The 14,319-nt window shown below is 38.0% G+C and overlaps 1 protein-coding gene across 1 annotated transcript in view; it reads left to right on the forward strand.

Moving 5' to 3' along the window:
• The window catches only part of IRAG2 (inositol 1,4,5-triphosphate receptor associated 2), a 73,401-nt gene that overhangs the window by 42,004 nt on the left and 17,078 nt on the right, over positions 1 to 14,319 (forward strand). The window contains exons 20-24 of the mRNA XM_010993004.3: positions 7,016 to 7,062; positions 7,170 to 7,234; positions 7,390 to 7,497; positions 9,408 to 9,478; positions 12,551 to 12,608. Of these exons, the coding sequence (XP_010991306.2) occupies positions 7,016 to 7,062; positions 7,170 to 7,234; positions 7,390 to 7,497; positions 9,408 to 9,478; positions 12,551 to 12,608 (349 nt within the window). The remainder of the gene's footprint in view (positions 1 to 7,015; positions 7,063 to 7,169; positions 7,235 to 7,389; positions 7,498 to 9,407; positions 9,479 to 12,550; positions 12,609 to 14,319) is intronic.

A 14,319-nucleotide genomic window follows, 5' to 3' on the forward strand; every position in this document is an offset into this window, starting at 1 on the left:
AAAAACCAAGGGTTCCATAAAACCTTTCTTGCGGTAGCAAGAAATGTTCACAGTCAGGCATCTTAAGTCCTTCTTGAGGTGGAGATCATAATGGATTAGAAGTGGAGAGATGGGCATTTTCCCTGGCTCTGCTTCTCTGTGACAATGCAAAAGTCTTGACCTTCAGGCCTCAGTTCCCTCTTTTCCCAAGCATCCCACTCAGGGAAAAACAAGTTCACTCTTTTCTTGGACCCTAGTCACTGTGTCCTCCTCTGGTTGTCACCTTTATTTTGGTTACATTGTAGTTACTTGTTTTCTTATGTGTGTTCCTGTATCAGATTCTAGACTGCCTTTGTTTGGCCATTAACCAATGTTAAGCTATCTCCCTGCATAGATTCGTTGAACAGTGGCTGCTCCATTAATATTTGTTGAGTGCCTGTTAGCTTATTTATTTTTGTACTCCCTACAGGGTCTGTTGAAAACATTGAGCGTGAGCACTCAATGAGCGTGTTGAGTTGACAGTCTTGCCTTGCCTTCTGACTGGTGTTCCTGAGAACCCGAGACTTATTTTTTTTATTTCCCTCCCATATTCATAGAGGAAGCTATATGCGATTTTTCAGAAAGCACAGCATGAGATGAGAGTGACCATCAGAACTTATACGAGGATCTTTGGGTGAGCAAGGGACTCCAACAAGAGAAATATCTCAAGAAGAACATCTCATAGGAAAATAATTTGGGGTCCAGTTTGGGACATTCTTGGGGAGAATAGATCTACCCTAGTGACCCAGTGAAATCTTTTTATTTGGGATATTTTAGTGTAAAGAGGAAAAAAGGAAAGAGATTATTTCCAGTTTTTGTCTTTTACAGACTCAGACTAAAATAGTTATGAAAGAAATGTTAATGGTATCTGGGATATGCTCTAAAATAATGCCAGGTTAGGTTTAGTGGGTGATGGTATAGAGGAAACCAGATAGGTCATAGATTGATCATTGTTCAATCTGCAGGATGGGTACACAAAGGGTAATTATTCCATCCTGTCTACTTTTGTATTTATTTGAAATATTTCCAAGCAATGACTTAGAATTTTTAGCCACATAGCATGGGCTTTGGAATTAAGCAGGTGTGGGTTTAAGCTGGCTCTGTTACTCTTTAGCTGTGTGAACTTGGACACATGGCCTAACCTCTTTCAATTTGTGTGCGTCCCTTGTGAAACAGAGATATTATTTTGCAGAGTTCTTTTGGGGATTCAAATACACACATACACATATATATATATTACACATATGTATACACCTATATATATCTGCAACAGCTGAGTTCTGGCTTAGCCAGTCCGTGGAAGCAAACCCAGTAGGTCACTTTGAGAGGAAAGACAAAACTCAGTGCTCTGTTTCCCCACTTGCTGATGAATAGGAAGGCCTTTTTGTTTCAGGGGGTCCCTTCTCAACATTTCCAAGAACCTCTAGGGGAGCATACCAGGATATCCCAATGTCCTTTTGACCTCACCAACTAGTGGGTCCCAGGGAAGGACGCTTGACCCCCTGAGAGATTGTGGGAGAAGACAGTCAGTTTCACCACTCACCTCTCTGCAGTCCTCTTTGCTGTCCACACTGCCCACGGGCCCTACCCCACGGCTGACCTCCTTCAAACCCTGTGTCTAGACCTTTGGTGATCTCCCTTCCCTGGTCAGTAGAGAGATGACTCTCCCTTCTTGTTTTCAGCACTTGCAGTTGAGGTCTGAGTGTGATGTTGAGTGGGTTCCTTGCGATGCAGTTCTTAAAATTATCCTCTGCTTTTCAATGCAAAGAGACAGTCCAGCAGGGCTGGCTGGAGACACTGTCTCCCACCGGCTTGAGGATCTCTGCTCCCTTTGGTTTTTTTTTTTTTTTTAAATTTTATTTATTTTATTTTATTTTTTAACATTTTTTATTGATTTATAATCATTTTACAATGTTGTGTATCTCTGCTCCCTTTGATAGCTAGACCCAGCTGTTCCTTTGGCCCAACTTGCTCAGTTCTTCCTCACCCTTGGCAGGGTCTCCCTGGGGCTCAGGTGTCTCTCGTTCTAATCTGTCTTTCTTTCCTGCCTCACGGCTCCCACCATTGAGTCAATAGCAATTACAGTGTGTCTGGGCCTTTGCAAAACTGGACATGTGATTAGGTACCTATGTGTGTCCCTGCACACTCCAAGAATTAAGAAGTTCCATGAAAATTCTATGACAATGAAACTGATTCTCCCCTCTACTTACTGCAATCTCAGATTTGACCCCAACAAGATACTTTATAACGTAAGGGAAGTACCTGGTTCATGGTAGACACCCAGAAAATAGCAGCTGTAACTGTCACCCAGAACCAGAACTGTCAGCAGCGTGAAGCTCAGAGGATACAGGTCAGGGGACACGGAGATGAATTTCTGTTTCACTTTGGCTGTTACATAAATCACATACACTAAATGTGAAGTGTCTTTTGATCCCCTTTGAGGTCTCCTTCTTGTTATGACATGTTTTTGTTTATGATTTACTATCACTAGGAGAAGATGATTTATGAAGCAAAGAACAGAATCAATTTTAAAATATCTCAGAAGATTTCCTGGCCATTGTCTCTCCTGCTTTCTCAAGCTGTGTGTGGGTGCAGCTTTAATAACTTTGGAAAATGAGTAACATTGCCAGTTGCAAAATTGGGACATGTAGAAATTGGCTGATAACTGTATTATAAATGAACCTCAAAGTGGTAGGTGTGTCCTGTAGATCTGAAGGTGTGGTGTCCTTTTAGTTGGAAATTGGAGGGGGAAAAAAAAAACTTGTGAAGGCATTTAGTTTTGTTTAGATTACAGCAGTTGTAATCTTTTGACATTCAGTTTTACATTCCTTTCTTTTTAGAACATTGAAACTGACTCCAAGTCATGGGTATTTTGAGTTAGAGTGAAATAAGTTTATAAAGGCTCCTTATGTTCAGTTTTTCTTCTCTCAGAAAATCGTATTAATTTGAGCAGTGTCAATTGCCCAAAATGGATCTAAAAGTAAAAATTACATTGGTAATGTGAGTATTTATTGGTGGAAGGGTTTCTGATCATAAAATCTATGGATAAAATAGCATTTCATGTAGAAGAGTAATTATCTAGGCCTATTAATTGCCCTTACTAATATCTTAGAAGTTATTTCTTACTGTTCATCATGTTTTTCTATCTAAATATTAAAATAATACTGCTCTGTGTGTGTGTGTGTGTGTGTGTGTGTGTGTGTGTATGTATGTGTGTGTGTTTGTCCTGCATTGGCTGACCCAGCCCGTGGGAGAATGTCTCACTTTCTTCCGTGAGCGCCTTGGCTACCCCACCCTATGGTAGACTTTTACTGTCAAAAGCAAATGGGCTGGACCACGGATTTCCATGTAAATGTTATGCAGGTTGATATCTGAATGGCTCAGACAGGAAGAGTATGCTTCCTGCTTGATGCCGTCAGCATGTTAGACCCATTGACTTGAGCCAGACTTCTCCATGTAAGTCTCTCTTCTGAACTTTCTTTTTCTTGCTTTTAGGCAATTTTTTGATTGTCCTTGGTTTTAAGATATATCTAGTAGCTTGTCTTTTTTATGATCTGCCCAAGTCCTACAGCTGTTGTGTGGGTTAGGTTCTCCTGTGGGTCTGGGAAGGAATAGGGGTAAATTTTGAAGCTGGAAGTAAAGGACACAGTTGTGGAAAGTTTTTGCTGAGTTATGTCTGTCCCGCCCCACCCCCACCACTTCACAAGCACAGACACCCTGAGGGGCTTTATCTCCAACCTTCATGAACTATAATCCTAAATTTTGGGGGGAAAAATCTCCTTCTTTTGTCTGGGAAAAAATGTTCAACTGAATGTCTGAAAATCTAGGATTGAGATATGTAATGGGGTGTTTTCTGATCAGTGAGATTTATAGATAAATGAATTGGGGATAATAACCACTAATATCCAATTTCCTTGTAACTGTTCCAGAATAATGTAGTAATGCATGGCTACTAAATTCACCCAAAATCACAGGATTGTTATTTAATTTAATCGGCAAATATATTATGTTTACCAACAACAACAAATGAGACTCATCTGTAACATAATGGAGGCAAACTGTGTTTTTGCTGTAGCTATTATTTTGATTTTAAATAATAACTAGCCTTTTTTGAAAAACAAAGTTTACAGAAATAATGTGTGTTCCCTTTTCCCTAATTTTAGAAATCAGTGAATTGAATAGAAAATAACTGTTTCCTTTCATACCTCTTAAATTCAAATACAAGAATCCATGACTGTGATCAGTATAAGAAATCTTTTTCTGAAAAAATTAGCTTTTTAGTTAGTGCAATATAATAATTATTATTATATAAAATATATATTATTAATTATAGCACAGTGATAAGGATTACTTCAAGCCACATGTAAAAGCATACTTTTATATTTTATAGAGTATTAATGGGCCCGATTTTTTTTTTACATTTTTTATTGATTTATAATCATTTTACAATGTTGTGTCAAATTCCAGTGTAGAGCACAATTTTTCAATTACACAGGAAAATATATATATTCAATGTCATATTTTTTTCTCTGTGAGCTACCATAAGATCTTGTGTATATTTCCCTGTGCTATACAGTATAATCTTGTTTATCTATTCTACAGTTTTGAAATCCCATCTGTCCCTTCCCACCCTCCGCCCCCTTGGCAACCACAAGTTTGTATTCTATGTCTATGAGTCTGTTTCTGTTTTGTATTTATGTTTTTTTTTTTTTTTTTTTTAGATTTCTCATGAGCGATTTCATATGGTATTTTTCTTTCTCTTTCTGGCTTACTTCACTTAGAATGACATTCTCCAGGAGCTTCTATGTTGCTGCAGATGGCGTTATGTTGTCAGTTTTTATGGCTGAGTAGTATTCCATTGTATAAATATACCACATCTTCTTTATCCAGTCATCTGTTGATGGACATTTAGGCTGCCTCCATGTCTTGGCTATTGTAAATAGTGCTGCTATGAACACTGGGGTGCAGGTGTCATCCTGAAGTAGGGTTCCTTCTGGATATATGTATGGGCCCAATTTTTTATTATTAAAGAATCAATCCTTGCTGATTTTTACATGGTGTGATACTCAATGAAACTGAAGGATGTTTCATTTTTTCCTATTTTTATAACTTCATTTCTTACGTATATATCAGCATATAGTTAAACAAGCATATAATAGTTGTTAAACAAGCATATAATAGTTACTAAACAATCTATTTAAATATTTTAAGGAGAAGGCTACTATCATTTAACTAACTGTGGAGTATAAGGTACACGTTCTCTTCAAAATTTAATTCAAATGTTACCCTACTCTGTCCTATGAGTATTACTTTCCTCTGTGGAATGCTGCCTATAATTTATGGAGTGTTTGCTTTATATGTTTGTCTTCCTGACTGGCCTGTGAGCTGCTCTGGGACAAGGACTGTGCTTTTGGTCACTCCAGCCTTTCTGTTTTGTGCCAGAAACAGGGAAAGGCTTTTGATGAATGTTGTTGAGTTAAATTAAACTGTTGTCACAAGGGGCTCCAGTCACATCTAGTCTGACTCAAAGATATTTAAAGCAGAGATGAAATGAAACAAAAAAAAGATGATTGCCCAACATTTATTAATAGAAGAATTAGGTGTAAACTCTTGCTGTGCAAGTTTGATTGTAGATTTTTCTAAACATGTGAGGTGAACATTTAAAAAGTTTATATGCAAATCATCTACCAGTGTAAGACCACAGCTAGAAAGGCTTTGCCCCTCCAACGGCCTTAGGGTATCTCAGAGACAGTGGGGAGGACACTGTGTTTAGTCTAGCTGGGGTGAAGAGGCTGATGCCACTATCGGAATACTTCTGGGAAATTGCTTAATCACTGGTTTTATCTTCCTTATCTGAAATGAGTAAATCCTTTTTTGTTTGTTTGTTGGCTAAAACCCACTGCATATGGTTGGGAGAATTAAATAAGATAATGCATAAAAGGGCTTCTGTAAATTTTAATATGCTGAACAGATGTAAGCCGTTATTGTCTGTGTTGAATAACTATGTACTCAGCAAGCTCTTGCTAAACCTTTTCATTCCCATGACTGTAGTCACTGTTATTTTGGATAGATTCTCAGTACTGTGTGTGATATCCAGCATCCCTGCTTTGAAACCTGCTGTGGCTTGTGTCAGGGAATAAGTTCTAGGTTTGATTATGGAATATTTAAATGTGTCCATTTTTGTATTGTCAGTGCAGGGTTTTGTTATGTCCAAATGATTTCTGTTTTAATTTATGAAATTTTAATGGATTTTCTTAAATAAACCAACTAATCATGAAAACATTAGAAAAGCTTTTTATTCAAGAGGAACCTATGTGCCCACTATATTTTTTGAAAAGAGAATAAGCAAAGTAATCCAGCGTAACGTCCTAAAGTTCCCCCCAAATTAGGAGCTCCTGTTAGAGATCAGGAAGCTCAAGTGAGGCTTTCAAACACTTGCCTTGGCAGGCTAGGACTATAATTTCGTTAAGCTCCACTTGAATGCCAAGTAATAGGTGCTGACTTAGATATAATCCCTGGGATCTTTGAGAATTGGATTAAATTTAAAACGTATTACGTGTCTAGCTGGAACATTGAGAACCATTTTTAAATCACCGAGTCAGAACTTTTAGGTTGAGTAATATTTCCGTAAATAGAAATGTTGTCTCATGCCCACCTAGAACGTTCTGTTTAAAGAAAATTTAAGTTCATGATATAAACTCTATGTGCCCTTTAAGTTTAGAATTTGCTTTGCCCAAGAATTCATCAGGTTTTCTTTAAATATTAGACTTGTGAGTATACTTAAAATTGGATTTTTTTTTTTGCAAGTACAGCTTTGAGGAAGTATATGTACCAATCTTCCCTATACCATCCCGTTCCTGTCTCCTCTCCAAAAGAGAAAAGCAAATATGGGTTCATTTAAAATTGTATGAAAATGTTTGCTTAACACAGCCTCTCTGGAATGGAAAATGTCAAATTGTTAAACTTGTTTCTCCTTTTTTTTTTTTTTCTACTTAAGGAGAATGGTGTTGAATGCTCATATTCTGAGAGCCTGCCACAGTCCAGGTTTGCTGGTTTGTTTGTGTGTGTGAATTTGGGGGCATATCCTGTTAATTTCTAGGAAAATTCTTTGGAACCAACACTCAAAAATTTTTCTTCTACTCCTTTGACAGGGAACACTCCACGCTACCATCACCTGGACACACTTCATCTACAGAAAGTACTGTGACTCCAAGTGGTGAGTGGATTGGAAAAGATACAAAAATAGAATGTTAGTATTATAGCTGTAAGTTTGCTGTTTTCTGACCTGCTGAGGTGCGTGCAAATGAAAAGAACATACGCAAATAATCCTTTTGCATAGTGTTCATGCTGTTCGTTTCTTCCTGATGGTAGATTCTGGATCAGAAATTTTGAATATGGCTTCTGCTGACCTTGGATGTAAACCACTGGGTGAGAAAGAGGAGGAAAAAAGATCAGTTTCTGCTGGGCTAAAGAGTGGAGGTGAGCTGCTGAAGGCTTCAAGTGTAGCTTCCATTCAGCAAACCTGGAAGCTATCCTCAGTGGAGGGTACTATCCTCAGTAGCTCTGTCATGTTATTTTATAAAAGAATTTTGAAGACATAGTCTAGAGAAAAGAAGTCCAAGAGATGAACATGGCCTTCATTTATGATGTTACCAACTTTTTCCACTTCTGCATTTAGAATTTTAAAAATACAATATATTTCAATGGGATTTAAATACTTCCTATAGCAAAGATGGACTGGGCACACTGCTCTCAACGGTGGCGCAGATATGGAGTTACTTAGGAAATTCTCAGAATCCCAATTAGGATTTACTAGGTTGAAAGGATGGACCAATTAGTGATGGTCCACTCAGGAGGCAAAAATTAACTAAATAATGTTAGATTCCCTTCTGCCATTTGAGTCTGAAAATGAAGTGGCTCTTCTCATCCGTTCCCAGTGAGACATCACTACAGTCAACACTCACAGGAAGCTCTCATTCCCACCAAAAAAAAAAAAAAAAAAAAAATTACGGAAATTTCATCTGTTGTTTGAACTGGACAATTAAATTTTAGATATACATGCTAAATTAGAAGCGCTGTAAAACTGTAGAAATGGAATCCAGGGAGTGTAAATTACTGTAATTAATATAGAGAGGAATTTGCCAGTATCTATCAGAATTTTAAATGTACATATCCCATGATAAAATAACTTGGTTTCTGGGAATTTATCCTATAGATCTAAGTACACACATACTATGTGACATATATGGATGTTTATTTACTGCAGCATTGTTTGTAATAACAAAATATTGGAAATAAATTTACGTATTTGGCATATCCACGTAATGGAATACTAACAATACCCTGTAAAACACACAGAAAAAACCTTTTTTCTTTGAAAGGTATCAAAGAACTATTGTTTCTTGGGGAAAAAAGCCTAAGGTACAAAACATTATGTATTGCATGTAAAAATTGTGAAAAAAAGAATAGAAAAAAGCTTTTGTGCGTGTATATATAATATCTCTGAAAGTCTAGACTAAAATTCGTAACATTGTCTATGAGGAGGGAAAATGCATTTCTGACAGGCATAGATGGGAGGGAAGTTTTTCACTGGAAAACATTTTACATTTTTTCATTTTTGGACCATATGAATCTATCATGTATCCTAAATTTTTTTTTAAACTAAAATAAAATGTATAGGAAAAAATGTTATATCTCCGAAGAAAGTGATTACCACTTTGTTCTTGTTTCCATTTAAGTGTTAAAAATCTAATATATCCTTTAATTATTGCTTTTTCTTAAACAAAATCTAACTATAGCAGGTGACCTTTGTGCCTGCTCTGAACTAAATTCAGGACAATGGATCATGTCCAAGTAATTATCAAGTATATTACGGTACAGGTAAATAAAGTGAAATTATGAAAAGGATTGGCATAAATTAAAAGTGCATCTTTTCATCTTAGCTTGATGACATTTAGACAGATACAGTGTTTTGGAAGGATATCATACTGTGTTATCAGCCTTGCATATGTAATTTAAAAAAACCTGTTTGTCAAGCTATAAAAAAAGCTACGAAGTTGCTAATTGTTCATCCTTCTTTCACTCCATTTCTGTAATTACACTAGCAATGTGTTTGATTTAAAAAAGCAGCACCAGCCTTAAAAAGTATTTTATAAACCCTATTATTTGAAGGCTGTTTATACAGATGTTCATTTCTGTTAAGAAATTGCCTATGGTTAGCTTCCTTGGGAAATTTTGCTGGTCTGGTCCTGATTCGGACACATTTAAAGTTTTTTTAGTACAAAATTGGTCTCACGTATGAAGGCCTTTGCCACATTGCCACCCTCTTCCTCTTTTACTTCTTGCTGCCCTCCCCAACCCCTAACTGGTGTGTTTCCTCTTTCTCATAGGCAGAAGTCCAGCTCCTGAAAATATTGTAGTCCAGGGCTCCGTGAGTGAAGGAAAAACCACGTTAAATCTGGTAAGGAAATGTACACCTGTCAAAATAAAAGTAATAACCCATACAACGGTGGAACTGTCCCTTTAAGTTTGCGTAGTACTCTTATAAGCACAATTTCATTTTGTCTTTTCAGAATCTTATGAGGTTAATAGAATTTAGTTATACCAATATTTTATAGATGAAGAAGTTGAGGCCAAAGCATCCTTGTGACTTGTCTGAGGTCACACAGTAGAGTCAGAAGTAGGACCTCGTGACTCCACACTAATTTTTCCTTCATTCATTCATTCACTCATTTATTCAGCAAAAGTCTGCTGGAAACCAGCTAGATATCTATCAATAGGGTACTCTTAAATAAATGAATGCCTTAATAAATAAGGCTAAATAAAACAATGATATCTACCTCAAGGATATGTTGTGATTCAGGGAGGAAATATATGATTACTTAGTAATTAGACTGTGGTTAGTGATAGAGAAGAGAAGTGGTTGGGGTGAGGGGACAGGAAAGGTGTCATGGAGGGGGTGCCTTGAGTGGTGTCGAATGTTACACAGCCTTATGGCAAACTGCTGTAGAGCATCATGAGGGCAAACAGTGAAATGTGTATGGAAAAGGAGTTAAACTCCTTTCTTTTAGAAGGCTTCTTGTCAGTGGTATGAATTTATAATTATCGAAGGGTAACTAGTAGACCATGGATTCAATTCCACGTTTCCTCAAGAGTCTTACTCATGCATTAGCCCCTCCCTGCATTCTGTGCACAGAGGTGTGTATGTCTGTGTCTGTGTCTGTGTGTGTATTAATATTATTGTCTTCCCATCAGTGTATAAACATTGTTTTAGTTAGGCCTATTTGGTTAAAAGAAACAGAGACTCATGCAGCTAACTCAAGTGAAGAGAAGGCTGTGGCATGTATACATCTGAGGTAATAAGATAGATAAAAATTTTATACTATTCATATCTGAAGAGAGTAGGGTGATTGGATATGTGATTTGGAATAATTCTTTGTAAAGTATGCAGAGAGCGTAGTATTGGCTCACACACATGCCGAATGTGGTTGCCCCTTATAAAAACTGGACAGAGGAGAATTCGAGTCCTCTAGTCTTTCATAGAAGTCTTCAGAGAGAACACACTTCTTCTCATCTTGGAAAAAGATAGAAATTAAAAAAAAAAAACTTTAAAATGATGGATTGGAAAATGCAGTAATGCAAGTGGGGAACTCGTTAGAATGCTATTGTACTAATTCAGGCAAGAGATGAGGATGGTATGAATTTAGTGATGATGGAGAAAAAGAGACTAATTGGAGAGATAGTGAGGGGGTACCATTCACAGCACTCAGTGATGGATGTCAGCGGCATGGGAAAAGGTAGACACCCCGGCTTACGGCTTAACCTACAGAATGGATAGATTAACATGAGAGCAGGCGAGAGTAAGAAGAATGGAATTTACGGGGTAAATTTAATTTAATTTGAGATAAATCAAGTTTGGTTGAGATGAGACATCAGTACTCTGTAAGGAGATTTCATATAGAGCTATTTATCCATACTCATAAACTTACCTGTGGGCCTTTCGGTAGCATGACTCACAAACTCACTCATTTGTGAGTCATCGGCAAAGGACCACGCATGTGGATGGGAGCTCCCAAGGACCCTGGCAGGCAGGGAGAGAGCACTGAGGACAGTGGACTCTTCATGACTCTGTTCCCTAATAAGAGAAGGCGATAGCGGAGGACACCAAGAAGGAGCTATTGTAGTGATGGGGCGGCGTCAGGCGAGGAAAACCAAGGGAAGAAAAATCTTCAGGAAGGAGGGGATTATAAATCATTTTATTTAATTAATTAAAATTTTTTTTTATTTTTAAAATTTTTTTAATATATTTTTATCTATTTGTTTTTATTGGTGGGGGGAGGTAGTTAGGTTTACGTATTTATTTTTAGAGGACGTACAGGGGATTGAACCCAGAACCTTTTGTAGGCTACGCATGTGCTCTACCACTTGAGCTATACCCCCCCCCCCCCCATAGATCATTTTAAATGCTACAGTGAGGTCAAGTAAAATAAAGACTGAAAAATGATCCCTTGGATTTGGCAGTAGGGAGCCCCCAGGTAACCGGGGAGGGCAGTTTCCTTGGAGTGTTGGGTACAGGGGCAGAGTGGTTCATTGGTCACTAACAGGAGATGAAGAATTAGAAACAGCAACTGTGGACACCTCTTCCCAGAAGCGTGGCCACGAAGCGCAGGAGAGAAAGAAAATGCCGTGGCCAGAAGACGTCATGAGTTGAGGGAGGATTCAAAAAACTTAAGATGATTTACATGTTGATAAGAATGATCTAATGTTTTACCCGTATTACTGCATTTGTTACATTTGATCAAAATCTTAGTTTCAATTGTCCAAAAATTACACGACATAGTATCAAGGGCCCTACCAAGGAAATTCGTCTTGGACTTGCTTTTTATGGAAAATTTCTGAGAATGTTGAAAAATGATGATCTATAGTTTTTCCACTGGTTTTCCCCAGGAGCAGTACATTACCCACTCTCTTATTAGGGTGATTTTTGTTATACAGATACGTTTGTAGGACACTTGGTCAGTGACCTTAAAACACACTGGAATAAAAGCCAAGCGTGACACCATCTTATCAGCTATTTCATCAGTTTCCCCGGCCGCCCATCTGAAAAGCTGGTGCCGTGGTCCTAAATCACCCCCACTTCTTCACCCACCCATTCCTGCCTCTCCCTCAAGCTCCAGCTGGTTCCTTGTCAGCAGGGACTTTCCATGCTTCTCAAGCCATGATGCCGCTCTCCTCCCTTTGCAGAAAACTTCTTCATCCGTACTGCATTTATTTGGCTCCTCATCCTAGTTTGCGTGGTGGTGACTTGTACCCTGTGGGCAGCTTTCTGTGTGTTTCTCTTCTTTATGCCTTAGCTAGACTGGAAGCCCCGCTGGAGCCAGTCCTCTTTTCTTCCTAATGCCCAGCACAGGTCTTTGGCTGCTGTAGAGTGGTTTCCACAGGGTGGGGCGGGAGAGGACAGGAAGTTGGGAAATGACTGGTTATGGAGGATTTCCACTCTACGTACCGCAATAAAATCTCTTTATGGTTTTAGGAAGCCATAGCGGAACCAGGAACAAGAGAGGAGCACAGAAAAGAATGTGCTGCAGGAGGTAAGGGATGTTCTCTTCCAACCCCTATTTCCCGCCGGTAATTTTTAGGGGTGAAATCTTTCTGAGCAAAGATATGGCATCTACAGATCTACATCTCTAGGTAAAATCAGCCAAATAGAACTGATTTTGATTCAGTCTGTATCATTTTCACCATATTTATGTTGCACTGCTTGTTAAGCCCCAGATCCCCTGTTGTGAACTAGGGACCACACCAATGTTGGTGGTGAGTGCTAAGTGCTACTCAGATCTTTTTTATTATTCCATCTAAAAGTAAATAAGTCAGTATTTAAAGAATAAGTGCTAATATGTTTCTCTCCCCATTTCCCCTCCGTTAATTAGGATGGACTAGTGAGTGGATAGCGTTCTGACTTCAGAGTCAATGACTCTGCTTGGTCACTCTCTGACTTGCGATGACTTTGGAAAGTTATTTAACCTTGAGTCTTTTTTTTTTTTTTTTAAACAGAAGTATAGTCAATTTACAATGTTGTGTTAATTTCTAGTGTACAGCATAGTGATTCATTTACACATACACACACATATGTATTCCTTTTGACATTTTTTTTCATTATAGGACATTACAAGGTACTGAATATCGTTCCCTGTGCTATACAGTAGGACCTATATTTTATCTAGTTTGTCTAGTTTATAGTAGTTAGTATCTGCAAATCCCAGACTCCCAATTTATCTCTCCCCACCCCGCTTTCACCTAGGTAACCATAAGTTGGTTTTCTATGTTAACCTTGACTTTAAATTTCCTCATCTGCAAAGTGGAAGTGATTGATTTTTTTAAAAGTACCCTTTATTAAGAATATACTGTGCTAAGCACAAGGCTAAATTCTTTATGTGCATAGTTTTATTTAGTTCTCCCCAATACCTGTGTGAGATGGGTACGGTATGATTCAGTTTCCCAGCCTGTAAACTGTAGATAAGATACTGTTCTTATCTCAGATTTGCTGTGAGGATTGAACAAACTATATAAAAAGCACTTAGACAAGTGCCTGATGGAAGTTCTCATAAAAGTTAGCTACTATAGAAAAATAGAAAAATCATCTTTGTTTTGTAGATGGTTTGATGAAGTTGTGACTTGTTTCAGGTCACATAGTTATAAGGATCAAAGTGTCGACTGAAAAAAATAAAGCACAACCTAACAGTTGAGAATTATGTTTTATCCAGCAGATTTCCTGAGGACTTAAGCCCAAGACATAGCCTCTCAGATAGCTCTGAGGGACTGTTCTGAAGAGGGAAGGGAGGAGACAGGATATATAGGAGATTTTGCAAAAACAAAAACAACCTATTAGGTAGTTGAATATCCAAAAGATTACTGCTAGTTATTTAAAAAACTCAGATATTTCAAGTTAATGAATTTAGCACTTTTCTACGTATGGGAAGATGCAGGAGTCTGGGCTTATTGCAATTATTCCTTGAATATGCACCTTAACTTAACTACCTAGGGCCAGCGTCCTGTTTTCCTCCATCTTAAGTCCCCTCAGGATGCACCACGGCTACCGGGGCTGACGGCTTGATGGCCACAACATCCTTTATTTACTGAAATGGCAGGTGACATTCTTTGTCCATAAAAGCTAGGACTTAAACCAGGTTTTTTCAACTTTAAACCTAATGCTCTTCATAACTAATATTGCCCTCTTTGTGAAGTAGTTGTGAAGAGTACCATTAATATCTATAAAGAGACTTGCTCTGGGACTGGCACATA

The sequence above is a fragment of the Camelus dromedarius genome, chromosome 25 (genome assembly GCF_036321535.1).
Source record: "Camelus dromedarius isolate mCamDro1 chromosome 25, mCamDro1.pat, whole genome shotgun sequence".
In the NCBI taxonomy this organism is placed as follows: domain Eukaryota; kingdom Metazoa; phylum Chordata; class Mammalia; order Artiodactyla; family Camelidae; genus Camelus; species Camelus dromedarius.